At 33.4% G+C, this 25659-nt stretch overlaps 4 protein-coding genes across 7 annotated transcripts; all 4 read left to right on the top strand.

Annotated features, from left to right (window-relative positions):
• Positions 1 to 2613: 2613 nt before the first annotated feature.
• Positions 2614 to 6691, top strand: LOC18018319 (conserved oligomeric Golgi complex subunit 7). The gene is made up of 10 exons (XM_006401917.2): positions 2614 to 2995; positions 3252 to 3341; positions 3432 to 3551; positions 3635 to 3736; positions 3833 to 4101; positions 4204 to 4349; positions 4754 to 4952; positions 5080 to 5752; positions 5842 to 6177; positions 6261 to 6691. Exons 1-10 carry the CDS (start codon positions 2711 to 2713, stop codon positions 6537 to 6539), a joined length of 2499 nt encoding a protein of 832 aa, XP_006401980.1. The 5' UTR covers positions 2614 to 2710; the 3' UTR covers positions 6540 to 6691.
• A 748-nt stretch (positions 6692 to 7439) lies between these two features.
• On the top strand, positions 7440 to 10098 carry LOC18018320 (luc7-like protein 3). Of its 4 annotated transcripts, XR_002899663.1 has the most exons (10): positions 7440 to 7669; positions 7778 to 7906; positions 8009 to 8048; positions 8331 to 8406; positions 8492 to 8692; positions 8860 to 9069; positions 9164 to 9531; positions 9632 to 9688; positions 9796 to 9845; positions 9926 to 10095. XR_002899663.1 is itself a non-coding variant. In XM_006401918.2 (7 exons), the coding sequence occupies exons 1-7, from the start codon at positions 7627 to 7629 to the stop codon at positions 9470 to 9472; spliced, it is 1008 nt and encodes a 335-aa protein (XP_006401981.1). In that variant the 5' UTR covers positions 7440 to 7626; the 3' UTR covers positions 9473 to 9711. The 4 variants fall into 4 exon arrangements, 1 of the variants encoding a protein (XP_006401981.1); XR_002899662.1 differs by having other exon boundaries at positions 9796 to 10098; XR_002899661.1 differs by lacking the exons at positions 9796 to 9845; positions 9926 to 10095 and having other exon boundaries at positions 9632 to 9794.
• A 13123-nt stretch (positions 10099 to 23221) lies between these two features.
• LOC18018321 (cell number regulator 6) lies at positions 23222 to 24950 on the top strand. Its single transcript, XM_006401920.2, has 5 exons — positions 23222 to 23340; positions 23422 to 23529; positions 23790 to 23904; positions 24191 to 24459; positions 24566 to 24950. The coding sequence occupies exons 1-5, from the start codon at positions 23338 to 23340 to the stop codon at positions 24788 to 24790; spliced, it is 720 nt and encodes a 239-aa protein (XP_006401983.1). The 5' UTR covers positions 23222 to 23337; the 3' UTR covers positions 24791 to 24950.
• A 315-nt stretch (positions 24951 to 25265) lies between these two features.
• On the top strand, positions 25266 to 25580 carry LOC18018322. The gene has a single exon (XM_006401921.1). The coding sequence runs from the start codon at positions 25266 to 25268 to the stop codon at positions 25578 to 25580; it is 315 nt and encodes a 104-aa protein (XP_006401984.1).
• The last annotated feature ends 79 nt before the right edge of the window (positions 25581 to 25659 follow it).

The raw sequence follows: 25659 nt of genomic DNA on the forward strand, positions 1-25659 counted from the left end.
ACCGAGGCGAAAAACCTGATCTAACTACTTCTACCAAACACTAACCATACATCAGGGTGATCAATCAAAATATGCTGGTTCTTCCTCTAATGAGATCCTGATCCTTAGTAATTATATAATATATATATATATATATATATATATATATATGAATCTATCTAAATGCACATGGAAACGTCTTAGTCTCCTCATATCTAGTCTTAACACACCAGAAGAAGACATGAATAAGAAGAAACCCTATATCTAATCATCACTTTAGCCAAAATGCAGATATGAGTTATGGAAAGCTGGTGGCAAGAAAATCAAGGAGTTTCTGGGAAGGTGGGGACTGGCGAACACTCCTTCTTCTCGGCAAGTGGCGGCGGCAAAGCTAGGTCGGCATCAGTAAAATTGGTCGGCGGCAGTAAAATTGGTTGGCGACGGCTCCTCCTCTTCTCTTTTTTTTTTCTTTGGTGTCTAAGGTTTTTAAAATGAAAACTAGATTCTAACCCCGTGCATCCGCACGGGAATATTTTTAATTGTTTAACGAATTTTGTAATATAATTTGTGTTTTTGAGTTTAGATATAATTATTTTTATAAATATATTTTTTAATAAGCAAAAATATTGATTTTTGTGTTTAGATATATTTTTATAGTATTAAAATTAACTATGATTATAAAAATATAATTTTAACCCGTCCGCTAATATTAATTCAAAATGAACTATTATAAAAACATAATTCTAATTTTTCCGTTCATATTACCGTATAATATAAATATTTGTTAAAAATTTGAGATGTATTAACAGTATTATTTAGCATTATAGTTTTCTAAAATTTAATCAACGAAGGGAGTGTATAACTGGTTTTTCAAACCACATTATAGTGTATGCAATAATTTTTAATTTTTTTATGTTTTGATTTTGTATGAAAAATATATTTTCGATATACATGTATAATTCAAAATTAGTGATATTAGTTACCAAAATATTTTTAACCCGGTTTTTATATATATTTTTAGTTCTATAAATTTTAAAAAATATATTTTTAATATTTAAATTATACATTTGAATTTTACCTATGATTTTATCATTAATTTGTAAATAAATCATAATCGTAAATATATTATATAAACAACATAAACATCATATCATTTACATCATTATAAATATTTTCTATTTCAAATATGACCATTATTTTTCATATGTGAATTTTTTTTTTCAAAAATTCTAGATATTTTTGATAAAAATGTTTAATAGTATAGAAATTATTTAAATTAGAATCTTTAAATCAAATCTAAATTAATATCTGATTTATTATTTTTAATCAAATCAAATTAAATATAAATTACCTATATTTAAGGAACTCTAAAAATATTTAAATTAATAACTAATTTTCGAAATTAAATATAAATAATTATTAAAATTATTTTAAACACTTAAAAAAAATTAGGAGTGTTTGGAAGCAAGTACTAAATGTAATTCTGTTTTAATATAATAAATAAAGCTCATTCTCATTTAACTCCCTATTTATATTAGGATTGTTGGAGTGAACCTGAGCTTGCTAGATCTGAGTTTACTGAACCTCTAAATGGGCTTGGCTTGGGATATTACAACCTTAATGCATTCTTATCAAGGCTAACCAGATAGTACTTATATAAAAAAAAATACTTACGTACAGTAAAATTTCTATAAATTAATAATATGAGGACCACACTATTTTATTAATTTATCGTGATATTAATTAATTAATAGTCTATTGAAAAAAGTTATTTTTCGCCTATTTTTTCTAAAATTTTCTTTCAAATGATGTTATATTTAAGAATTAAAATTCATATGCTTATAAAATGATATGCATAAATTGAAAATTATAATAACTACTCATAGCAATTCTAATAGAATAATTATTTCTATTTGTTAACTGTGGATTGAATTATCTATATAAGAATATAAATGTTCATTAATACAAAATTTATAAAAAAATATGGCTATTATCCTTAATGTTGGTGTTATAATTGAAGACAATATTATAATATATTTCAAAAAATTTACGCGTAAAAAAAATATTTATCAGATCTAACATTTTTTACAAATTTTGAATGGAGATAAAAAAAATTAACATTAAAAGTTATTGATGTAAATAAGTAAAGAGATGATTTTTAATAAAATTTTAAATTTAAATAAAAATAAAAAAAATAATTATATTTTATTATATTATATCTTATCTATATACAGAAAATTTTAAAATTATTAATTTATGTTTATACTGAGACCATATATTTACATAAAGATTTAAAAAATTTATTATTTTATTATTTTATTATTTTATTGAATTTGATGGATTTTTATACTGATTCAATTCAAGATCAAAAAATTTAATAATTTAGTGTAATTATTAATCTGCAAGTTAAAAAATTCATAAAGGTTCTATTGTTCGAAAAGTAAGGAAAAAAATTCTGTTTTATACTTCTCTATACCGCCAATAACTTTTGGGCCAAGATTAGTGAACTAAGGTTTCTCTTCGGTTCGGTTTTGTGTAGATTGAAGATGTGTACCGATTTGAAAACCGAATTTTATGTTGGTTTAGATTGATTTGGTTCAGTTTCATTCTTCGATTCCACTGCCAAAACAGAGATTCATCAGAGGATTCTTCTTCTCTTCAACATCATCGAATTCGAAGTTGGAAGAGAGACTGAGGGAAGAACGTAGTCGATCCCGGTGGGATTCGGAGGATGATGCTGGATCTGGGTCCGTTCTCAGATGAGAAGTTCGATGCTAAGCGGTGGGTTAACTCGTCGTGCCAAGCGCGTCACCCGCAGGACTCGCTCGAGAAACACCTCGTGGATCTGGAAATGAAGCTCCAGATTGCCTCCGAGGAGATCGGAGCGTCTCTCGAGGAGCAGAGCGGAGGCGCTCTCCTCCGTGTCCCTCGCGCCACTCGCGACGTCTTGCGCCTCCGTGATGATGCGGTGTCTCTGCGTGGTTCTGTTGCCGGAATCCTTCAGAAACTCAAGAAGGTACGCATTGTTCTGCTTCTTTGGATTCTGTAATCTGCACTTATTCTCCTTTTGTTTTGGATTCCGAATCTGAGCTTCTGCTTGGATCTCCTTAGCTTCACGAAAGAGGAACATATTATACTAATCTGATTCAACCATAATTCTGTGTATTTTCAGTGATTATAGTTCTTTCCATTTGGTCAATCTAGCTGATTTAGGTGTTCTTTAAACTTTGCTACTATTTTTTGTTTGGTAATATGAAAATTGGTATTTACAGGCAGAGGGTTCTTCAGCAGATTGTATAGCTACACTTGCTAGAGTGGACACTGTCAAACAGAGAATGGAGGCTGCTTACAAAACACTGCAGGTCAGTATGCATAGTAATTTTCCGAATCCGTCATGTAGACACTTGGTTCGATCCGCTAATTGATTCTCTTCTTTCTTGTAATGTGGACAGGATGCTGCTGGGTTAACTCAGTTAAGCTCGACGGTTGAGGATGTTTTTGCTAGCGGTGATCTTCCTCGTGCTGCAGAGACTCTTGCCAGCATGAGAAATTGCTTGTCCGCTGTTGGAGAGGTATTACTAAATATTAACTTGAGCAGTGTAACGGTTTTAAGTCTTGTGTCGTCACTCACTTTAACTCCAATTTTGGTCAACAGGTTGCAGAGTTTGCTAATGTTAGGAAGCAACTAGAAGTGTTGGAGGATAGGCTGGAGGCAATGGTGCAGCCACGTCTTACTGATGCATTAACATATCACAAGGTTGTGAATCCGTTTATATAGAGAACACAAGTAATTTTAGGTTGTTGTCTTTGTTGGTATTATTGGACTGAAAAGCCTTTCCCCAAAACTTGGCAGGTTGATGTTGCTCAAGATTTGCGAGGAATTCTCATCCGGATTGGGAGATTCAAGTCTCTGGAGTTGCAATATTCAAAAGTCCGTCTAAAGCCAATAAAACAACTCTGGGGGGATTTTGACACGAAACAAAGGGCCAACAAGCTTGCCAGTGAGAGAAGTGAAAGCCAGAGGTTGTCTAGCGGCGATGAGTTTCAATTGACATCATTTGCCAGTTGGCTGCCAGGCTTTTACGACGAGTTGCTTCTCTATCTTGAGCAGGAGTGGAAATGGTATTGTGATTCCATATACAGTAACTAAATATAGGCCCTTCCTGTAATTGTATGTGAGACCTTTATAACCAATCGTTGGATTTTGCTTTCATGATTGTTCAGGTGTATGGTTGCCTTTCCTGATGACTACATGACTCTCGTCCCAAAGCTGTTGGTTGAAACCATGGGAGTACTGGGGGCTAGTTTTGTTTCTCGTCTTAACCTTGCAACAGGAGATGCTGTTCCTGAAACAAAAACACTCGCTAAAGGTTGGATACGATGTCACTGCATTTTGATTACAGATTTACTTCTTAGACCAATCCTTTTACCAAGCTAGATCTGGATTGCGTTGCTTCCTTGTTGGTTCTACTCCACTGTCCTCATGCTTTGCTAGATAGTTCTAAAATATTAGTTTCGTCTGCCTTTACATGAGCTATTGTTTAGGGTTGTTCTTGTTTGGTTTGTTATTTACGTGAATGGTAGCCCGTGTCATGAATTTGTCTATTTGCAAGAGAGGCTTGAAGAAAGTATGAACTTTTCGTAAAATACAATTTATTTGTAACCTTCATGTATTGATTGCAAATTTTCCAAACAATTAAAGGATTATTTTTGTTTGTCTCACATCTATTATATTGAGGAGAGTGCTGACACTTCTGATATATTTATTGAAAAGGTGTGATGGATCTATTATCCGAAGACTTGCCCAAGGGTATCGATATGCAGACCAAGCATCTTGAGGCCCTGATTGACCTGCACAACGTAACTGGGTCCTTTGCAAGAAATATTCAGCACCTGTTTGCTGAATCGGAACTTAGGGTCTTGATAGATACACTGAAGGCCGTGTACTCACCCTTTGAATCCTTCAAGCAAAAGTAAGTTTTCATGTTCTGTAGTTCTCTGGTCCGCATGTCCTTTGTCCATTTATAGCATTTATGGATTGTCTCATTCTTCGATGGTTTTTCAAGGCTGCTTGTGACATTAAAATTGATAATGCTTTAGGTATGGGAAGATGGAACGCGCTATTTTATCCTCCGAGATCGCAGTGGTGGATCTGAGAGGAGCCGTTACACGTGGTGTTGGAGCTCAAGGAATTGAACTCAGCGAAACAGTGCGTAGAATGGAAGAGTCTATTCCCCAAGTTGTTGTTCTTCTTGAAGCTGCGGTTGAGAGGTGTATCGGCTTCACTGGCGGCTCAGAGGCAGACGAGCTGATACTTGCACTAGACGACATAATGTTGCAGTATATCTCTATGCTTCAGGAAACACTCAAATCTTTGAGAGTTGTGTTTGGAGTAGATGGTACAGGTGATGGAGTTAGTTCCAAGAAAGAGGGAAGTGCAGAGAAAAGGGAGAGCTCTCGCAAGATGGACTTGACTTCAAATGAGGAATGGTCCATTGTCCAGGGAGCTTTGCAAATACTTACTGTTGCTGACTGTCTAACGAGCAGGTCTTCTGTATTTGAAGCTTCTTTGAGAGCTACTCTAGCTAGACTGAACTCCAGCTTGTCTATCTCATTATTTGGCACAAATTTGGATCAGAACCTGTTACATTTGAAAAGCGAACAAACAGCTGGAGATTTGTCTATGGCTGGACGAGCATCCCTGGATGTTGCAGCTATTCGGTTGGTTGATGCTCCAGAGAAGGCTCATAAACTCCTAAACCTGTTGGAGCAGGTACTGAAAAAAAAAACCACAAAGATTCTGAATTTTTACTATGCAATAACCATCTATATCGTTCTTTCTTTCATTTGTTTTTGTTGCAGTCCAAAGATCCACGGTTCCATGCACTTCCTTTGGCATCTCAGAGAGTCGCTGCATTTGCTGATACAGTCAACGAACTTGTCTATGACATCCTCATATCAAAAGTCAGGCAACGCCTTGGTGACGTATCTCGCCTACCAATCTGGTCATCAGTCGAGGAACAAACCGCTTTTCCTCTACCAAACTTTAGCTCTTACCCTCAGTCTTATGTCACAAGCGTTGGAGAATATCTCCTTACTTTGCCTCAGCAGCTTGAGCCTCTAGCTGAAGGAATCTCAAGCAATGGCGATTCAAACAACGAAGATGCTCAGTTTTTCGCAACCGAGTGGATGTTCAAGGTAAAATTCTATTTATAGCTTTTATAGTGTCAACCTATAGACCAAGACAAGACTGTTAACCATTGAAACAAAATATAAAACAGGTAGCAGAAGGCGCTACGGCTCTGTACGTGGACCAACTAAGAGGAATCCAATACATATCAGACCGAGGAGCACAACAACTCTCTGTAGATATAGAGTATTTGAGCAATGTGCTTTCGGCTTTGTCTATGCCTATCCCGCCTGTTCTTGCAACTTTTCAGACGTGTTTGGCTACACCAAGAGATGAGCTCAAAGATGTGATGAAATCAGAAGCTGGTAGTGAACTTGATTTCCCTACGGCTAATCTTGTCTGTAAGATGCGTCGTATCAGTTTCGATTAAAGTCTTTTCGATTTTGGTGGTCCAAACTCAAACGTACTTATGGTGTCTACGAGAGTATGCTAACAAATTGGTTCGGCCATTGTCATATCTTATTATACAACTCATTGTGAAAAACTTTTGATGCGTTATATATAAAGACAAGTTTCACACGAGTCAAATTCAAGTTTTAAAAACAAAATTCTCACTAGTAGACTAGAAACCGTTTAGTTATAGTCGAGCTAGGTCCATAAGTTAAACTAAAAAAAAATATCGAACAAATGAAATGTTCTTTTTTTTTTTGTTTGTTTTATGCTGAACAAGACAATTCTACAAAAGACAGTCCGTTCCACAACAATTTACAATCACGATGAATAGATCCATTTGTACCAACACGATGAATAATTCCATTTCTACCAACAAATTTACAACATGCTATCTACTCCCAAGGCTGGATCTGGGAGAGCGTGATGAAACATCCGCATACAACCCCAAAAAATTTTCTTGGTTATTTACGAATTTTTCAGCTCTCAAATCACAAAAAAAAATATTTATTCTTAAATTGTTTCTAGCCCTCAAATTCTCAGATGTCTACTCCACAACTATCTATTTTATTTGTACCATATTTTATATTTCTTTAGCTTCCATTAATCTTAAAAATTGTGTTTTCTGAGTATTGTATATAGATGAACTTTTTAGGCAACCGGTTCTTGTAAACCAAAAAACTAGAAAAAAAAAACCGAACTTATATCCGGATTGAACAGCCTTCTCGTTCTCGATTCGAAACGGTATGGACCGAGATGGAAAAATTAGACACAGACCGTAATTCAATAAAATCGTTAATAGTCTGGTTTAAATGGTATATCATCATTTCTAATTAGAATACGATCGTGTAATTAATCTTGGTTTTTTTGTTGCCTAGGTGGACATGATTATATGGACTTAGCCAATACAGTTTATCATCAATAGACGACGGCCTTCGCCGATTTCGTTGGCGAACGAAACCCTAATCATCACTCCTTCCTCACTTTTTGTTCGTCATCTCCAGAATTTGACTCTGCAATTTCTTGTTTTTTCTCTCTATTCTGCTCGATAACTTTCGTCGCTCACCATGGATGCTCAACGAGCTCTTTTGGACGAACTTATGGGTGCAGGTGAGTTTTCGAAGAGCAATCTAATTTTCAGCTCGAAATTGAAGCTTTGTTTTTGTTTTAATGTGAATATTTTGGTTGAATTTTTGTTTAATCTCTCGATTTTTGCAGCTCGTAATTTGACCGATGAAGAGAGAAGAGGTTTTAAGGAGATTAAGTGGGACGATAGAGAGGTCTGTGCATTCTATATGGTTCGATTTTGTCCTCATGACCTCTTCGTCAACACCAAAAGCGATCTTGGTTAGTCACTATTTCAAACTCCTGCTTTGCCTTAGCCTTTTTTCTATTTTTTTTCTATGATCTTAGTTCTATTTTTTGGGTTCGTGGTGTTCCTATTTTCAGGAGCATGCTCGAGAATTCATGATCCAAAGCTTAAAGAGAGGTGAGAGCTTGATTTGAATCTCCATTATGTTTATTTGGTTTTCAGAAATCCGGAAACGTTACATTTTATGAATCTGAATCGGTTCCTGTGAGATAGTTATGCCTTATTTGAATAAGCAATTTCTCGAAAAACCCATTGATTCTAGTTAGATAGTTCTTTCGTTTTGTTGGTTCTAATGTTTAAGTTCGTCTTAATATGAAGCCTACTTAAGAGAGTGCCTTTTCACTCAAATAATCTCATTAAGTCTAAATTTTGGTGTTTTTGGCTTTTGCTTAATCTCAGCTTCGAGAATTCTCCGAGGCATGATTCATATGTTCCTAAATTCGAGGCTGAGCTTGTTCAGTTTTGCGAGAAGCTGGTGCGTAATGCTTGCCATTCCTGTTACCTTTTTTTGGTTAGTCTCGATTTTTATCCTCTACGCTAAGATTTGGAATTGGTTACAGGTGAATGATCTTGACAGGAAGGTAAGGCGTGGACGAGAACGCCTTGCGCAAGATATTGAACCTCCTCCACCACCTTCTCTATCTACAGAAAAGGCTGAACAGTTGTCTGTTCTGGAGGAAAAAGTTAAGAACCTTCTGGAACAAGTGGAAGCACTTGGTGAAGAAGGCAAAGTCGATGAAGCTGAAGCGCTAATGAGGAAGGTACTTTTCTTTAAACCATTGACCATGCTGTTGAGTTTCACCGAAGCTAAAAAAAAGGAGTTTCCAAGTTGTGACAATCATAATGAGCGCTTATCTTGTGAAGTCACACCTTTACTATGTTCATAAATCTTGTGCATTGAGCCCTTATCTTTTGGCAACTCTGGTAGGTTGAAGTGCTTAATACCGAGAAGACAGTGTTGCTACAACGACCAAATGACAAGGTATTAGCGATGGCACAGGAGAAAAAGATGGCACTGTGTGAGGTTTGTGGTTCATTCCTTGTGGCTAATGATGCTGTAGAAAGGACTCAGTCTCATGTCACTGGGAAGCAGCATGTTGGCTATGGCATGGTCCGTGATTTTCTTGCTGAACAAAAAGTAAGTCCCTGAACGAACATTTTAAATCTTGCTTCATATAGTTTGTTATTCCACGGGAAGATGGGGTTTACCGATGCTTGTTTTTCGATTGTAGGCTGCTAAAGATAAAGGAACGGAAGAAGAAAAGCAAGTCAGAGGAAAAGAAGCAGACGATAAGAGGAAACCTAGGGAGAAGGAAAGCGAGGTTAAGAGGAGTGGTTCTAGTGATAGAGAAAGATATCGTGATAGGGATCGAGACAGAGATGGTGACAGACACAGAGACCGTGGTAGAGATCATAGAAAGTCTTATGACAGGAGATCAAGGAGTGGGAGAGAAGGTCGTCATGATCGAAGCAGGTCACGGTCTCCTCATGGAAGGTCTGGTCACAGAAGAGTATCGAGAAGCCCCATTCGACAGTACTAGTTTGAGATGAAAACGTGTTGTCTCTGTGGAGCCCCAGGAACTTTGCAAACACTCATGAGGTAGAAATTGTGACAATCCCCTTAGTTTCATGAGCAATGTGTGTTTTCTTTTTTTAAAAAAATTCATGGATAAAAAATTGTCTTTCTACCCGGTTCACAGCTATTCTAAGAGTTTGAAACATCATCGGTTATTTGTTAAGAGGTCAAAAGCGTTGAGGTAAAACTGTATTAACTTTTACACTTTTCATTGTATCTCTCGACGACTTATGATGTTATACATTTTGGCACCCCTTCCTGGTTTGATATGATATTCTGATTTAAAAGACTACAGAATCGGGAATATTGGGGCTCGAATGACACATATACTATTTGAGGTAACAAATATATGACAGAACTCATCCTCATTAGAAGTTGGGTTCAGTTTTTAGTTTGAATTTTGTTTGTTTTCTTCGAGTTCTCTCTCTGTCTGCACTTAGGTGTATACGCAGGAGGAACAGTAATCTTTGGCTATGGCTTCGATGACAGTATCCTCCAAATCAGCAAATGGCACCATTTCGTTTGTCTTCCTCGAAATCTTTTCATTAATGCAATTTAGTAAAGAGAGACAAAACTTTTCTACTATCTGTACATCTACAAGAAAGTATTTGCAAAATAAAGTATTAAATACTTATTGGGCTTTATTCTTTGTTGAGATAGACTGAATATTATATCATAAGGCATGTGTTTACTCTAATTCAAATGTCAATGTGTGTGGGACGCAAAGCACAACTATAAAACCAGCAGCAACGAAACTTTTCTCATCTCTCAACATCTCTCAGTTATATTCTAGTTCTGGTAATTCACCAAACTGACCTGAACGAAATATTTTTGCCACGGCGATTTTGTGTTGAAGGTGACAGAAGGCGCGATGGAGATATCAACGGAAATTGTTTGTGTTAAGTTTGTGTTCATTTGTGTTAGGTTTTAAGGAAAGACACTCCTTTAATATATAGATCTTTTGTATTAATAAATTTCATTTTATTGTTTGTTTTTGGAATGTAGAATGTAGTAATCAGATTGATGACTGTAAAGAACAAAGAATCTAGTAAAAATTTTGATTGTCTTTTATCTGTAAGGTCATGGGTTCGAATCTCTTTTTTATGTTATGTTGTTTAAAAAAGTTTCAAAACTCGTGAGACTAGCCTAGGTGTTTAGACCATCTCCAATCCATACATCTATTTTTTTCTCTAAAATAGAGGAATTCTAAAATAGAGGTGCATTTGTCTCCAATGTCTACCTCTTTTTTCTTCTCTAAAAAGAATATTCTCAGTATATTCTTTTTGTTATTTATTTTTAACACCCTTCATTAATAAAATTTATGAATTGACTCCATTTATTTCTTTTTTTTACAAAAATTCACATAAATTATAATAATACTAACTTTTTGATAAATAATATTTATGAATTAATTTATTTTATTTTTTATAAAAGTTTCCATAAATTATAGTAATACTAATCTTTGATTAATAAAAATTATAAATTTAGCCTACTTATTTTACTTTTTACAAAAGTTTCTACAAATTATAATAATACTAGAAGTAAAAATTCATAAATCAAAGAAAATATTACATTACATCATAATAAAAAACATAATAGTTTAATCTTCACCACTAATGTATTTTTTCCTACTGATGTGTTTTTCCCACAAATAATTGTTTATTTTTATGTATTTATAATTTGTAATTCCTTTTTTGTAGTTTAATTTGCAAATGAGAACTTTTATATTTAATTATATAATATGTTTTAAATTTGTTTCAAAACTATAACCAAAATTATCACATTTATATTCAATTAAATATATAAAAATTTATATTTATGCATAAATAGAAAAATTTAAAAGTTAAAAGAGTACTTTACAAATAAAGAAGTTCAACTCTATTATAGAGGGAAAAAAAAATAAATCTCTCTATATTTGAAGGAAAAAATAGCAATCTCTATTTTAAAGGTGAAAATAAAGGTGAATTGGAACATAAACTCTATTTTTACCTCTACAATAGAGGTGGGTTGATGATGTCTTTAAATAAGTGGTTATTGCTGGTATTTTTCGTAATTCTCTCATAGCCGGTTTCTAAAGAGCAAATGATTTATCTTGAAGGTGTAGGCATAAGAGCCTAAAACAAACTATCAAATTGTGGTTCATATATCATATTAATCGAGCAGTTATATATTATATCAATACTATATTAGATTCCGCATAATACGCAGAAAAATAATAAAATTTTAAATTTTAAAATTAATTATCTGCATAATTATAATTTGTATAAGTAAAATCTAAATTAAAATTTTATTAAATTATTTACAGTCTATGTTTGATGATTCACAATTAAGAAATTGGAAATTATACTGATTCATATTATTCATAAATCGGATAAAATCTCTTTAAATAACTGTTAAGGTTCCAAAAAACATAATTTTCATGACAGTTTTTGTTTTTTTACTTATTTTATTTTTCTATTTTCATTTAATAATTATATTTATATTTTATTTTTTTAAGTAAAAACTAAAAATAAAAAGTTTATATTATTATATTAACACATGTCAAAATCTTAATTAACCGTGATAAATGTCACAATCATTTTTAAAATCCTATATATCGCGTCCATGTTAAAAAATTCTCTTTAACATCTCGGTAAAGTTTTTCCATTGACAGCTGAATGTTATATAATAAGATGTCATGTTTTTTTATATCATATAAATACTAACTATGACGAATTTGTTTGTTTTTGCTGAGATACTATTAAAATAAATGTTTTATAGAATATTTTTAAAAAAAAATTGTGAAAAAAGGAAATCAGCTTTTTTCAATAGATAATAATAGCACTCTCACACATAGTTTATTTTCTAAAATATAGCTTTCCTAACCATTTTAAAACTATTAAAGAAATAAAAAATGTAAAAAAAAATATATAGCATTAAAAATAGACTGTAGAAATGATTTTAGAAAACTATATTGAAAATTAAAAACAAGATAATTAGTTCATAACAAGTTGTTGGAGTTAAAAAACCATATCTCTAAATTAATCTGATATAAACCAAGATTGATCCAATTGATTCTAATTTACGATGGTTTGTACCAAGAAAACCAAATCCGATAAGAGCTTCTGGCCCCTAGGCCTACGTAAGTCCGACAAGAAAGGTCGGCAGAACCTTTGGCAAATATAATTTTTTTTATTGATCTGGAAAGAAGAAAACTTTCTAAAAATCCTAGTTTTAAAGAGAAAAGGAAAATTTCTGATGAAACTGACTAGAGCCTTACAAAAGAGAGGAGGGAGCATAATTCAAGACACCCATATAAACTTGGAAAGACTACAGGATTGAGAGCTCACGTCTTTAAACTTTTAGTTCCAAATTCTTCCTAACTTTCGTTCGTTCGTTCGTCAATTTCCCATGAACTAATTCAGTTGGTATTTTTTTAAACTCATTTTATATTAAGAAAATCAAGATTCTAATTAGAAATACTGTTTTACCCCTTGATATTACATATCAACACAAGTAATAATATTTAGAAATGAAGAAAAAAAATTATACTAAGAAGTACACTTAAATAATTGAATTAACCAAACTGTAAAAGAAACATCATTGTTGTCCTGCCCTAGGTGGTACGTGGCAGCGAATCACAGATAATAGCCATTTCACAACATAAATCTCTTGTTAGCCGTTAGGGAACTCAGGTTTACTTTTTGAGATTAATCCAATAACCATTTTATTGGGCTAAATGATGCTGCTTGGGTTAGAGATCGCAAATGAAGTTTTAAATTTATAAACACTAGTTCATTTAAATGCATAGTTGTACGGTGTAATACTTAAGGTTACGATCCACAAAGAAGTTGTCTAATCTATAAAAACTTCAAATTCGAATTAGTAAGCAGATTAATAAATTCAATGAGTTTTTATAGGATTTTGGTTTTAAAGAAAAGAAAAAACAAAGTAATGAAAAACTCGTAGACCTAAATCGATATGGACATAAAAATAAAAGAAGAATTGGGCTGGTAAAGATATCTAGGGTATGCTCGATTTATGCTAGGGTTCTAAAGCTCATAGGGGATTGACGCAGACTCCCTCTTCTAATGGATATATATGTATCTTCTAATTAGCCTACAAGTAGTATATTTTTATCTATTTCTAAGTATCTGCATGGAACTAGAATAGACATAAATTTGATTAGCCAATTCTCGTCATCCTAATCAATTAATCACTAAAACTCGACTAGTAGCTTTCGTCTCTGGCCGCGAGTAAGATCATGCATTAACAGAACTGAATTCATTCTTGCTCACATCTTCTCTGTAGGTAGCTTTCGTCTCCTATAGCGACTATGTTCTTATAAAGCTATGTACGGCAATCAGATACATCACTCTTGTGGCTCTGATTAATCTTAGGTTCAGAGATTAGTTCATGACTCTAACCTCATGCATTAGGTACAACTTAGAAGAGATGAGATCTAGAATATGGCTAAGAAAATTAACAATCCTAATTGAACATATAGATCCCTTCGATGGATCCTTTAAATCTAACTACTTTACTACTGTAACATGATGCAAGAAAAGAAAAATATAATAGATAGATGCATAAACTAAAATAGATAGATAAAAAAAAAAGATAAAACTAGGGTTCAAGGGAAGAATCTCTATCCCCCTAACCTAAACCTAAGAAATAAAAATTTGGTGCTCAGAAACTCATTACAGGAGCACACACCCGATATAGAGCTGCTAAGATAAGTATTTATAGGTCTTCAAGTCTTCTAGGTCGTCCATACGGTTTTCTCTGAGGAAAATTGTGAAATGGGCTTGATGTTTCGCCTTAGGGCCGAGATAAGATACACTGTGGGTGAGAGTCCTCCGGGACTGGTGGAATGATGGTCCACCACGGGTGAGAGGTGTGGGATGCGGCGAGAAGGCTGTTTGCTGCGGCTCAGCTGAATGTTAGGCTGGTTGACAAGATATTTTGATCTTCACGTATCTTTTGATTGAACCATTGGATTGTCTTCAAGTAAAGCGCTACAGAAATTCAGCTGGATCCTCTTGAATGTCTCCAAATTTGAGTTAGATCAGACGGTGAGAAAGTTTTCATTTGAGACTGAAATTCTGACGGTTTGACTCTGAACTGAAAATATGGTTTTTTTCCATTTTGCAATGTTTTTTCTTAAATATCCTGAAAAAAGTCTTGAAACTACAAATATAGGAAAATCATAAATAAAAAAATTATAACTAATTAAAACCTTTGAAATAGGATAAGAAATCTTTAGTAAAAATGGATAAAAATACAGTGTTAGCACTAAACTCGAATCAAACCAAAAAATCTAGAATTCAAATTCTATAATCTTTGCCAAGAAATGTCGTTTCCATTGAATTTTTCTAGAAAAAAACAAGTTTATTGTCTCATATACTCTTTCTTTTCTCTTTTTCAGTTATATATTTTTGTTTTTGTTTGTCATTATACTCCATCACATTGGTTCCAAGTCCTTGTACTTGGGCTATTGAGTGTTGATGGTTGCGGCTACAGGTTTGTATTCACTTGGCATATACAAAGGTTGCCAAAATCAGTATTATGTTCTTTAGGGGTTTTGTGTTGGCATTGTTTTGCTATTTCAAGTGTCACGATTGTTCAAAATTGCATGTTCAAATTTTGTACACCACCAAATTTTGTGTTTGATGCTAACTTTCAAAATCTCAGAATCGACTGCTAATGAACACATTACATATGTTGATGAAATAAGTCCTTTAGACACATTATGATATGAGAAAAATATCTAGACTAACAAAATGAAGACTATGAGGGTGAAACTAAATCTTACATCTTGTTCCTTGTAACTCTTTAAAAAATTAAGGAACACATTCAGGCTTTAGCGAAGCAGACTGGAGCACTATATACACTCAAAGCTCCTTCTTGGAATTGCTAGTAAAGCTGAATGTAGTATTAATGTATGATTTGTCTATTTGTTTGTGTTTCTCCCAAGTTTTTTCCAATTTACATTCAGAATACATTTTTTATGCGTAGATTAGGAGAACTACGAGGAATCAGGTGCATAAAAACTAGTTTTCATAACTTCATGGATTAAGCAACAACACAGATTTTAGAATCACTTCATATACGAATCTCACTATGTCACCAAATGTCCATCGATGACCTTGCTTCCACACAGCAGTGTGTGGAGTGCAAGTTCCTATGAAAACCGAAATCTTGAATTCCTCCTGAAATGTAAGATCCATATTGAATATATCTGCACAAACAGAGAGGCAAAAGCTCAACTCAACTTAAATACGTACAAGTCAAGGTATTTATACATGAATGAAATACGGCATTTAATTCCTCAACCATACTTCCAGCAATAAAAGATGACTTGAGAGCAAATGTAACAGAGATGAAAGACAGACGTACTAACTAATCTAAGTGACAACAAGTAGAAATTGCACTTTTATATCTAAGATTTTGATTTTGCATGGCTCTTGCTTAATTCCTTTTGCAATTTCTCCATAGGGAAGCAATTATTTAACTTGAAATCTCACATGTGTTCAACATTTTTTCTTTACACAAATTAAGGTCAGCATCTTTTTTTTACTATGTGCTTCAGTGAGTCTACAGTGTTATGTCTGGTTTTAGGGTTATGTCCTTCAAACTTGTGTCCAGTTCGTGAGTTCTTATTACACTTGTGTAGTTTAGTTTTCACTCTTTTTTGTAATTGTAAACTGTAACCAATACTCGGTTTGAGTTAAAAATAATTTAAAAAGAAAAGCACATACACACACTTAGGCATTCGAAGTGTTGGATTCTTTTTACCAAAAAAAAATTGTCGGATTCATTCTTAAAGAATACTAAACACATGTGTTTTAAGAAAATGCAGATGCAAACACAAACAATCAAAGTTCATGATTTTTTCCGTTGATGGTTGCCGAAACAAGATAACCGTATAAACCATAAACCCAAATTACCCAAAAAATAGAAAGAAAATAGAAAATTTATATTATTATTTGCGAGGTCAAAAATCTTAGGTGTCGTCTCCACAGCAATCGTCTTACGTGTCATAAATATGTGTCGCTTTAATTAGTTTTCATTGGTCAATCATTAATCTTACATATTAATATATGTGACATAGATTTTCTTAGGATAATGGGCCAACAAATTTGTTCATGGACTCTTATGATAATGGGCCAACGAGATGAGCCATCGATTTTGTACTCGATCATAACCACCGATTCTCGAAACCCTAAACTCTAACGCATCTATCGCATTATATATACCTCTATTATCTACATATTTTTTAACATAAAAACTGTCCTTTGATAATTGTTAATGTTTTTTTTTTCTAGACGTCTGAACTATAGGTTGTTGGTTTTTCTTTATTGTTTTTTTTAATTGTTCTTTATTGTTCTTAAAATCTAATCTCTTTTTCTCTAGACTTCTTCTTCTTTACTGTTCCTATTTATGGCGATGATTTGTCTGAGGGATGCTTTATTGAAATTCACAATTTCAACGTTCGGCGAAATAACATGAGTTACAAGGTTACAAATAACCCTTTTTTAATTGTGCTTACTAAGCGGACGAGAGTGACTTCTGTTAGTTATGGATTTCAAGGAATTCCTCATGAGAAATTCCGCTTTGTGGACTCTGATTATTTCAACAATTCAAACAAGATGGTCAATCATCTACACGGTATGTTTAAACAAATTAAAAAAAAAAACCAAATTTGAAATACTTTATTCATCCTTAGTATTGTCATCTATTTAAATATAGTTACTTATATCAAGCATGTGCACAAAACTGATGCCCGTATCCAAGGTGGCGTTGTTGTTAGAAGAACTGTTATAACATATTGTTAGTAAAATGGTATGGATACTTTTAAATAGATTTTTAAATATTAATTATATTTACTATTGTTACTAGAATCGTCTCCTGATTATCTATGCTAACTTTTAAGCTCTTCAAATAATGCTATTAATGGAATCGACACTACGTACAATGGTACTGTGGGGTGAACAAGCTGAACAGTTTGAAGAAAGGTTTAGGTTGTTTATTGAAACTAATGTTGTTATGATCACAACAAGTGTGCTGGGCAACGTTTATGATGGTGTTGTTTCAATGACGGCTACGCGAACAACTAGGTTCTATTTAACAAAGATTTCAAGCTCTCGATGCCTTCAAAACCAGGTTATTCACGTCTTAAGCTATTCTATTATCAACAAATTTTAATTAATGTCCTAAATTTTTATTAGAGTTTAAAATTTATTTCCGCAGTCTCCTTTTCAATGGTATCTGTTCTGTGGATCATGGCGAGATTGTTGAAGATTATTCTCGTGATCGTTTGCAATATCACGAGTTCATAGCTTAAACGATGTTTTACAAGAATTATTATTGATTAAACTAATTTATGTTTTCGAGATTAGGGTTTTTTATTTATTTGATAGACAAAATAAGCTTAAGTTTTTACAAGTGTTTTATTGGATTTATTGATATTTTAATTATATATTATTTTAAAATATATTACTTTGAAATATGTAGTCGAACAAAGTGTGTCTACACGATAAATTTAAATACATTATCCATATATCTATAAAATTTACCAAAAGAAATAACGAATTTCTTATATTGAGGTATTCATTCCATCTTCATTCACCGGTGGACTTAAGTATATGATGCAACATTATTTGGATGCGATGGCTGTATACAAATACTATAGATATCCAGATTTCTTTATTATTACGATAAAGTGTAATCCAAAGTGGCCGAAGATTACACGATATTTGCAGAAACATAATTTGAACATCGAAGATAGACTGGATCTCTGCTGTAGAGTATTCAAATTGAAGCTGGATAATCTTATGGACTATTTATCTAAAGTATTGGAAAAAGTAGATTCAGGTATTTTCAATATTTGCTTATATAAAAGTCTTCTATTATTATTTTACAAAAAAAAATATTAAAAACAAAACATTTGTCATGTGTGATTTACAATTGTGCCATGCTGAGGTATCAAGCTGAGAGAGCTTCTCAAAATTTTTTTAAAATTAGGCTCAATTTATTAGACCAATTACATCAAATACCATTAAAATTAATTTGGTAAGAGATTAGTATATATCAGTTATATATTTAATACTCAAACATTTAATTTGTAAAAATATTTTCTCTCTTTCTACTTTTTATCAACATATTATAAATAATACATAATATTACTTATATTACTAAACATTATATTTCTTATTTCATCTTTCTTTGATCTTCATTTTGTTAAAAAAAAATCATATTATCAATTTAATAATAAGAAAACCTAAATATTTTAATATATACTATAAATCAATTTATTTATAGTCTAATGTTGAACCGGTTAAATAGAACATATTAATATAATTTATTATATTTAATGTGCAATTTCATTCTTATAAAAATTAAAATTAATTATAAAACCAATAATTATCTAACATTTATGCAATTATATTACAAACAAATGTAACTTTTATCATTATTTACAATTGAATAATCAGTATATATATTTGTAATTATAAATATAATTATGATTAATATTTCTTCCGCACATGATGCGGGTAATCATCTAGTTATTTTTAAAAGATAAAATTCTTTACATCAAAACTTAAAAAAAAAAGACAAAGAAATACTAAGCTCTTTTTTACAAGTTTCTCAATAATTTAGTTGATATTTTGTTTTTTTTTTTTGGGCTCAGCAATATATACACGATCGAGTTTCAAAAAAGAGGTTTATCGCATGCACATGTTATACTTTTCTTGGATCCATATTCTAAAGTTCTAACCAGGGATGACATTGACAAGTTTATTTTCGCAGAAATTCCAGATAAGGATTTAGAACCTCATCTTTATGAAGTGATAAGTGATTCTATGCTACATGGACCATGCGGTGAGTTAAATAGGAATAATGTGTGCATGCAGGATGAGTCGTACCATCTGAGGGTGTTGCTTAATATTGTCAAGTGTCCCGCTTTGAGCATCTACGCACAGTGAATGGAGTTATTCATCCTAATTTTAAAGATGCATGTTATTCTCTAGGGTTGCTTGATGATGATAAAGAGTACAATGAGGCTATTAAGGAAGAAAGTTTATGGACATCTGGAAAGTTCTTGCGCCGATTATTTGCTATTATTCTGGCTTCTAATTCTGTCACTGCACCTCAAGATCTTTGGAATTCAACGTGGGAATATCTTACCGATGATATCTTATACAATATAAAAAGAAAGAATAAAAATCAAAGTGCATTTCCTAAATGTCTTTTTTTATATATTTCTCTAAATGATTATTCCTATCCTAATAGATTAATGATTTTTCTATTGCCTTACAGATTAATTATGTCTGATATGCAGTTGAAGAATCACACATTGTTTAATATAGAGAAATATATGCGTCGAAATGGAAGTACTTTAAAGAATTTTGACACAATGTCTCGCCCAGATGATGTCTCCTTCGAAAAAGACAAGAATCCTCTTATTCTCGAAGAAAAAAGTTATGATCGTGAGAAGTTACGTGCAGAACATCGAAAAATGTTGAAAACCATCACCGATGAACAATGGAGTATATGTGATCAAATTATTGGAGCAGTGAACAACGATACTGGTGGTATGTATTTCGTATACGGTTTTGGCGGAACGGGTACAACATTTTTGTGGAGTATTCTTGGTGCTGCTCTTAGATCTGAAGGCATGATAGTTCTTAATGCGTTAAGCGGGATATCATCATTGCTATTGCAGGGAAGGCGAACTGCCCATTCTAGATTTGGCATCCCGATTGCTGTTAATTCAACTACAATGTGCTCAATAAATAGCAATTCACCCCAGGCTGATTGATAAGAGAAGCTAAGCTTATTATATGGGACGAGGCTTCTATGATGAGTAAATATTGTTTTGAGACTCTAGATAGAAGTATGCGTGATATACTAAAAACCGATAACATTTTTGGTGGGAAAATCATTGTATTTGGTAGAGATTTCAGGCAAATATTCTCTGTTATTATCGGAGGTAATAGCACTCAAACTCTTATGGCTACCATAAATTCTTCTATCCTATGGGACAGTTGTACGGTTTTGGAACTAACCAAGAATATAAGGCTTCAAAATGGTGTTGCAGATGATTGCGTTAATGAGCTAGAGTCTTTTTCGAAGTGGATTTTGGACGTAGGCGATGGCAAAATTAATTTGAGTAACAGAATTGAAATCCCTGACGATTTACTGATAAAAGAATGTGTCAATCATGTTAAAGAGATAGTAACAGAAGTGTATGCTGATTCATACAGATTGGAGAGAGACTTGAAGTTTTTTCAAGATAGAGCAATTTTCAGCCCGAGAAATGTAGACGTGAGATTAATAAATGAATACGGAGTTGCTTGGTATGGATTTTTATTTTAGACTTTTACTTAAAAAATAAACTGTACAAAACTGTGACTTTAGAAAATTAAAATTTCTACAAACGTAGATTTTTTAAAAAAATTACCCATATCCCTAAACTTCAACTATTCCAAATGGTGCGGATTCCTATCCGAGAAATTTAGTTGCCCAAATTCATACCTGAATCCCTAAAATTTGGACAATTTATACATGTACTAATAATTTTAAACGAATATAGACATTGACCCACATCCTGTTAGTCAACGATCCCATTCCGTTAACGGTGAGTAGTCTCGTGCCACTCCTCGGCACTGTTAGCACCAGATGTTAAAACGACGACGCTTTGACATTTTGGGTGTTGTAACTTTTCTTATTTTTTAAAGGTTTTGAATTGTTAAATCGTTAGGAAGTTTGTAATCCTTAGTAATTGTTTCTCATCTACCATGGTGAGAAGTTTGAGAAATTTTGAAGATAACTTTCGAAGAGGTGATGATATTAGTGGTGGAGTTCGAGAGTCAAAATTAAACCCTAAATGTCGAATTACCTCATTTTTTCTCAAACTCAGAAGATGAATTATATCTCTGGAGTTAAAATTTGTTTCTTTTTCTTCTACTACAGTAGATTTCGTGAATCTAACCATGATTTTTTATGAATCTTAGACCCTATTACTCTCTGTATATTGGTCTCCCTCCTCTAAACAACGACAAATAATTATCGGGGAAGATAAAATTTTAATTCTGTACCTTTTACAAAACGACGTCGTTTAGTTTATTTTTGCTTATTAAATGTCAAAACGTCGCCGTTTTAACACCCGATGCCAACTATGCAGTCGATGTGGCACGAAACTACTCTCCGTTAACGGAATGGTATCGTTGACTAACGAGATGTGGGTCAATGTCTATATTCGTCAAAAAACAGGTCTGAATTGTCCAAATTTTAGGGATTCAGGTATGAATTTGGGTAACTAAATTTCTCGGGTAGGAATCCACACCATTTGGGACAGTTGAAGTAGGAATTGGCTGTTTTCCCAAGGAACATACATATTTTAGCTCAGACAGTATTGATACTTCTGATAAGGACAAGATTGACGAAAAAGTCTACACCCACTAATATCTTAATAGTATTAAGATCTCAGGATTGCCGAACCATGAACTGAAATTGAAAATAGGAACACCTATTATGTTGCTTCAGAATATTGACCCTATATGTGGTTTATGCAATAGAACAAGACTCTTGGTGACACAATTGGCCAAACATGTTATTCAAGCTAGCCACATAACTGGTGGGTATATTGGTTATAAGGTTTTGATCCCATAAATGTTTGTTTTCCCCACTGGGACAAGGTTTCCTTTTATAATGAGGCGTAGACAATTCCCACTAGCTATCGCCTATGCAATGACTATCAATAAAAGCCAGTGACAGACTTTGCAAAAGGTTGGACTGTATTTACTAACACCCATTATTTTCCATGGACAACTTTATGTGATTATATCACGTGTTACTTCGAGAGCTGGTTTGAAGATCCTAATAACGGATATTAAGGGTACGTCCAAACCAAGACTTTGAATGTTGTATATAAGGCTGTATTTCATAATGTGAGGAAACGATAGTTTATTTTATTTGTTTAGGTTTAGACTTTTACTAATTAAATGATTTGTTTTAATGAAATTTTAGTTTACTTATGTTTCAGAATTGATATTTTTTCTCTTTTTTTTATTAATGGTTGTTCTAATTATCGGAAATTGATACTTTTAAAAGTATTATTATTAAAATATAAAAAATTATGGGTGTATTAACTAGATCACAATAACAATAAATACTCTCTAAAATTTTAAATGTTTATATAAAAAAATATCAAAATATATCATTTTAAAAAATTATATATAACTTATAAACATATCAATAACAAGGGTTATCGCCTCTAATCAGCATTACAAGTTCGCGCTTGACGCGGATCTCCACTTAGTATAAACTTATAAAGTAACAAACAACAAATGTACGTACCACAATTTCAAAATCAAGTAACCATACCGAACCAAATCTGAAAAGACCCAAACCGGCTAAGGAAAGTTGTAAGTCGACAAATGGAAAGTGTGAAAAAAAAACATAAGTAAGTTTTTCCCGGATATCCAATCGGTTCTCAGGTATTACCGGAACAAACCCGATACCCGAACTAAATTGAAAGAAGATCCAATCGGTTAATTAAGGCATATTATCCGATACAGATCCGACCTTCTGCTTTTTCGGGTCGGGTCAATTCGGATTTTCGGGTCCGGATAAAATGCCCAGGCAGCTTAATGAGTTGGGTAAGTCAACGGGGAGAGAAGACCAATGAAGTCTCTTTTACTCGTTTGGTAACAGTTTGGTTAAAAGCACAGAAACATCCCAAAATCTTATTCCATTTGATTACAAAAAAAAAAAAGTAAAAAAATAAAGACACAGAGATCCGACCATCGGAGCAAGAAGAAACCTTCATTGTGATTCCTTCATATGGTGAGTGATTTTTGTTTTTCACTCCATTCCGATTTTGGCTGATTTTAATTTCACAATCGTTAAAAAACTGTGGATTTACAGATGTCGGACGGAGGAGCACCGTCGAGGTACGTGAAATTGACGAAGGAGCAAGCTCCGGTCGATGAGGTGAATCCCGGCGAACTCAATCAACCGATTCAGGTTCCTCATGTATGTCTCTCTTCTCTACTGATCTGATTTCAATCTCAAGTTATTTCTTGGACTCGATTACTCTCTGATCGATAATGTAATTGCAATTCTATGACTTCCGACAAAGATCTATCATTCGTGTTCATCAACTGACCAATTTTGATTTATGTTTGTGTTTTTGTCCGATTCCATGATCGATTAGTTTTTTGTGCTTTGACTCTTTATATCAATTTCCCAATCCGATCTATTTAGATCTGTGAATGCTTGTTTCTCTGCAACAGCTAGCTGTTCACAAATGCAACGAGTGTGGCCAAGCTTTGCCTGAGAATTTCGAAGCTCCTGCAGATGAGCCATGGACTACCGGAATATTCGGCTGCTTTGAGGACATGAACAGTTGTAAGTTTTTGATCTCTTTATATAGCCAACATCAAAGTGATTGATCCACAAGAACTAAGAGCTTAGTTCAAGACCCTTTTGAGAGATTGCTCTCTCTCTTTATTGTTTCGGTTTTAAACTGTTTATACAGTTTGGCAGGGACATGAACACTTGTAAGTGGTTGATCTGTACATAACCAACATCAATATGATTGATGTCACTAGAATTAAGAGCTTAATCTGACATTTTCAGTGTTATTCTTGGAGACCATAACTTGCTTCCATGTCTTTCTAAACTATTTATACAGTTTGGCAGGGACTCTTTTGCCCGAGTGTTCTATTCGGACGTGTCTACGAAACTCTGAGCGACGAGGAAACCTCGTGGACCAAAGCATGTATTTGCCACTCGATTGTCGTAGAAGGTGGCCTAACAGCCGCGTCGATAGTTGCTTGTGTTCCCGGTATTGATCCACACACATCGTTTCTTGTATGGGAAGGCTTGTTGTTTGTTTGGTGGATGTGTGGAATTTACACTGGAAACGTCAGGCAAACTCTACAGAGAAAATATCATCTCCAGGTATATATAATCAATCACAAAGTTTTCATAAAACCATGTAAAAACGAATCACAAAGTTTGTAAAATTTGTCTCTCTGTGTGTTTTTGTGTGTTTGATGCAAAACAGAACTCGCCATGTGATCCATGTATGGTGCATTGTTGCCTACACTTTTGTGCGGTTTGTCAAGAACACCGTGAGATGAAGAACCGGCTCTCGGATAACTTTGTGATGCCTATGACCGTGGTTAACCCGCCACCGGTTCAGGAGATGAGTGCCTCTAATGACAGAGACAGACATGACTCTGTTCCGGTATCGCACCATAGCTCTGATCTCGAGATGCGGCCATTGTAGTTGTCTCAATGTTACAACCATTGGTTTCAAGGTCTTGTTTTTGTTTTTTTTTTTTGGTTGTTGTTATGGACCTGATGATGATGCATTGGTATAATGAGGATGATATGTAAAAACGTATTTTGTTGTTTAAAAATCATGATTTTATAGATTAGATTATTATGAACTTAGCTTCTCTTTTCTATTTATGAGTTTATCCTTATCGCAAAAATTAAGGATATAAATTAGTATTTATCGCCAAAAGATATGTGATTTTGAAATATTCTCTACTTACACGTCGCTTGTTTTGATAAAATCCTCCTTCTTTTTGGATAAAAACATAAACACATGTAAAGAATCGTTAAACGTTTTTCCATTATTTCTTCGAAATTCCTAGTCCTATCAAAATAACGAAATACTTTCTTATAAGTAACAATAACTAGGACGTTAGGTACGCAAAAGTCTTTGATACAAAGAATCACAGAACAATCTTCAGAAGATGATCGGAAGAGACGGTGGTTCGATTCCGGACGGTGACTTAACGGCGGCGGAATCACGAGTTTCTGCATCGTTACCATGTCTACGGAAGAATATAGTCGAAGCTGGAATGAGAGATATCTTCTACGGCGAAGATGACGGGGAAGATTGGATGTTTAGAGAAGAAGTTGAACAAGACACGGTGATGAGAGCTTATAGAAGTGACGAAGCCATGAGATCTTTCCAAAACACAAGACTAAGAAGAAGAAGAAGAACGTTCTTTGGTTTTGAGTGTTTTGACTTTCTCAGACTTTTCTTCTCTAGAAATCAGAACTAATAACCCTAAGTCCCTAACATACAAAATCTTGTAAATTCTTTAGCTTTATAATTTAGAGATCCAAATTCTAATGAAAAAG

This window comes from Eutrema salsugineum, unplaced genomic scaffold, assembly GCF_000478725.1.
Source record: "Eutrema salsugineum unplaced genomic scaffold, Eutsalg1_0 scaffold_2, whole genome shotgun sequence".
Classification (NCBI taxonomy): Eukaryota; Viridiplantae; Streptophyta; class Magnoliopsida; order Brassicales; family Brassicaceae; genus Eutrema; species Eutrema salsugineum.

Bases quoted from the DNA above. Each gene is read 5' to 3' on its own strand.
- LOC18018321 (XM_006401920.2), top strand. The intron at 23,905-24,190 runs GTAAGTTTTTGA...CTATTTATACAG, and splicing joins CTTTGAGGACATGAACAGTT to TTTGGCAGGGACTCTTTTGC. The intron at 24,460-24,565 runs GTATATATAATC...GATGCAAAACAG, and splicing joins AGAGAAAATATCATCTCCAG to AACTCGCCATGTGATCCATG.
- LOC18018320 (XM_006401918.2), top strand. From the start codon at position 7,627: ATGGATGCTCAACGAGCTCTTTTGGACGAACTTATGGGTGCAG. The intron at 8,407-8,491 runs GTGCGTAATGCT...AATTGGTTACAG, and splicing joins TTCAGTTTTGCGAGAAGCTG to GTGAATGATCTTGACAGGAA. The intron at 9,070-9,163 runs GTAAGTCCCTGA...TTTCGATTGTAG, and splicing joins ATTTTCTTGCTGAACAAAAA to GCTGCTAAAGATAAAGGAAC.
- LOC18018322 (XM_006401921.1), top strand. From the start codon at position 25,266: ATGATCGGAAGAGACGGTGGTTCGATTCCGGACGGTGACTTAACGGCG.
- LOC18018319 (XM_006401917.2), top strand. From the start codon at position 2,711: ATGATGCTGGATCTGGGTCCGTTCTCAGATGAGAAGTTCGATGCTAAG. The intron at 3,342-3,431 runs GTCAGTATGCAT...TAATGTGGACAG, and splicing joins CTGCTTACAAAACACTGCAG to GATGCTGCTGGGTTAACTCA. The intron at 5,753-5,841 runs GTACTGAAAAAA...TTTTTGTTGCAG, and splicing joins TCCTAAACCTGTTGGAGCAG to TCCAAAGATCCACGGTTCCA.